Source organism: Trachymyrmex cornetzi, unplaced genomic scaffold (assembly GCF_001594075.2).
Source record: "Trachymyrmex cornetzi isolate Tcor2-1 unplaced genomic scaffold, Tcor1.1 scaffold4384, whole genome shotgun sequence".
In the NCBI taxonomy this organism is placed as follows: domain Eukaryota; kingdom Metazoa; phylum Arthropoda; class Insecta; order Hymenoptera; family Formicidae; genus Trachymyrmex; species Trachymyrmex cornetzi.
Genome location: NW_017299162.1, coordinates 1 through 2,268, shown reverse-complemented (window position 1 = coordinate 2,268; position 2,268 = coordinate 1). Strand labels below are relative to the sequence as shown.

Sequence of the window (2,268 nt, the reverse complement as noted above, 5' to 3'; positions counted from 1 at the left end):
GTTATTGTTCTTTTCCAAATTAGTATTTCTCTCTTCTTTAATTCCAACGAGTCAATCCGACCGTGCAAGAAGGGATAACCGTTACAACTTTCTGGAAAAGCGATTATGCCTCAATTCGCCAATTATTTTAGCAACATGTATATAGACACTTACAAAGTGTTCTTCTATTTCAATCCATTGGGCTAGAAAGAAGTCGGCGCTGCTGGCTGCTAATTGTGTCAATATAAAAAGCATAGCCACAATGGACATCACGCACCAGTTTCCGCCAGCGCGTAAGTAATTCGTATAAACTCTGCCGGAAACATTGCCTACTGTTCGCATCTCAGCCACCTGAAATTAACGATTAAAATTTAACTTATAATTTAGCGTTAAAATATAAACTTTTTCCAACGACAGATGAAAGAACATTCACGTATTTGAAATTAATATGCGTACTTCTGAATAAAAGTAAACTCATTATTTAATTATTAAGGATCAACAAGTTCCTACGATTTTTCTGAAAAAGGCAAATAAAAATTCGATCTGATATGTCACTCAATCTGCATTAAAGTGTAGCCGACATGCAAATAATTTTATGTATCACTGTATTTTAAGAACAAAGTTGCAAAATTCGACTTTATACGGACCTTCGAAGCTTTATTTAAAAAAAGAGGAGTTATAAGATTTCATGGCGATACGAATGTTACTTCTACGAAGTAAAATATGATAATTGAACAGACACATATTTACATGCCAGAAATAAAAAAACAAATGGTTCTGTTTATTATAATTATTAAAAAATCAAATTGCACAAAATCTGATTGTCAGACGTAGAAATTTTTTTTAGTTTTACATTTTTGTAAAAAAAATCAAAAAGATTGCATTGGCTAAATATTTCTTCTACCAGACAAAATATAGTAGAATATTATACAGATATGACATGAGTTAATTGGCTCGTTACTTCTGCCGACCCATTAAACGTCAATATGGTAATATTTTTTCTAATCTTAATATGTTAAAATCTAACTTACAATTAGAAAAGATAAAATACTTGAACTAATGTTTCGCTATATTTAAGATACAATTATTCTAAATCACAATGTTAGTTAAATACGATATATAGTAGTTACTTCAGAAAATAAATAATTAGAAAATAAGTCCAAATTACTTCAGCAGGCCCTTGTTTCGAAGTGTCGTCAATCATAAAGGAATTCAAGGATTTGATACTGCTGGTGTGTGAATTTCTACGGCTAGCAGAAGCCAAAAGGGGCGGAGAGGATTTCTCATTCGTCTCCCATTGGTTTTCCAATAACCGACCGAAATCCACTCTCATAGAGCTCAGTTCGTCATAAGTCCTGATGAACAAAAAATTTTATACTATAAAGCAATAGAAGTGAATATAAATATTCGCTTCAACTTCCAAGCGAATTTTTTGAAAATAAAAATATATTTGTTACACGGCGTTACAAGGCGGGTATACGTGCATTTAAATATTCCATGTCAATATTAGTATTTGTGTTTTTTTTTTGCAAAGAGACAATGATTCCTAACGTTTAGAAAACGATTGATATAAGGACTTAAAATAGAACGTTTTGCTTTATCACCAGATAGATAAGCCCAAAGTGATTAGTTCCGTTAAAGGCCATTAAATGTTCTCGCACGTGTACCTGAGTCATATAGATACTGTAACCTACTGATAAAGAGAATTTTAATAAAAATAAGTTCTTTTTCGTTTTAGTTTACAAATAATATTCCCATTCGTTTTTCATTCCTCTCCTTGTGATAAAGGATCAAGGTTTTAATCGTAAAGATGAGACAAAGCAATACAATAAATATATGAATAAACGTGAAATATATTTGATGTCAATGTTTTACTTCATTATAGAAATTGTAGCAAGATTATAATATGTAAGATACAAATTAAGAGAAATAGAAAGAAAGTGCAATATTACCCTTCAGCCTGAATAGTTCCGTTCTTCAAAACAATAATTCTATCGACGTTGCGTAAGTATTGCAATTGATGAGTCACAAGAATCCGAGTCTTGTTTCCGAGATATTTGTTGATGCATTTTTCAAACATACACTTGCCCACATGGGCATCTACGGCGCTCAAAGGATCGTCCATGAGGTATATGTCAGCGTCGGCATAAACGGCTCTCGCTAAGTTTATTCTATCATTTATCAATATCTCATTATTATTATAATACATATTATAACCAATGTGTTTTTTCTAACTAATTATATTTTATATACAATACAAAAACTTCGAAAATAATTAATTGAAATTTG

General features: G+C 31.3%; 1 protein-coding gene across 1 annotated transcript; it reads right to left on the bottom strand.

Annotated features, from left to right (window-relative positions):
• Positions 1–15: 15 nt before the first annotated feature.
• LOC108764557 (multidrug resistance-associated protein 4-like) lies at positions 16–2,104 on the bottom strand. Its single transcript, XM_018512839.1, has 4 exons — positions 1,932–2,104; positions 1,148–1,334; positions 154–330; positions 16–91 (listed from the first exon to the last, which is right to left on the bottom strand). Exons 1-4 carry the CDS (start codon positions 2,102–2,104, stop codon positions 38–40), a joined length of 591 nt encoding a protein of 196 aa, XP_018368341.1. The 3' UTR covers positions 16–37.
• Positions 2,105–2,268: the final 164 nt, after the last annotated feature.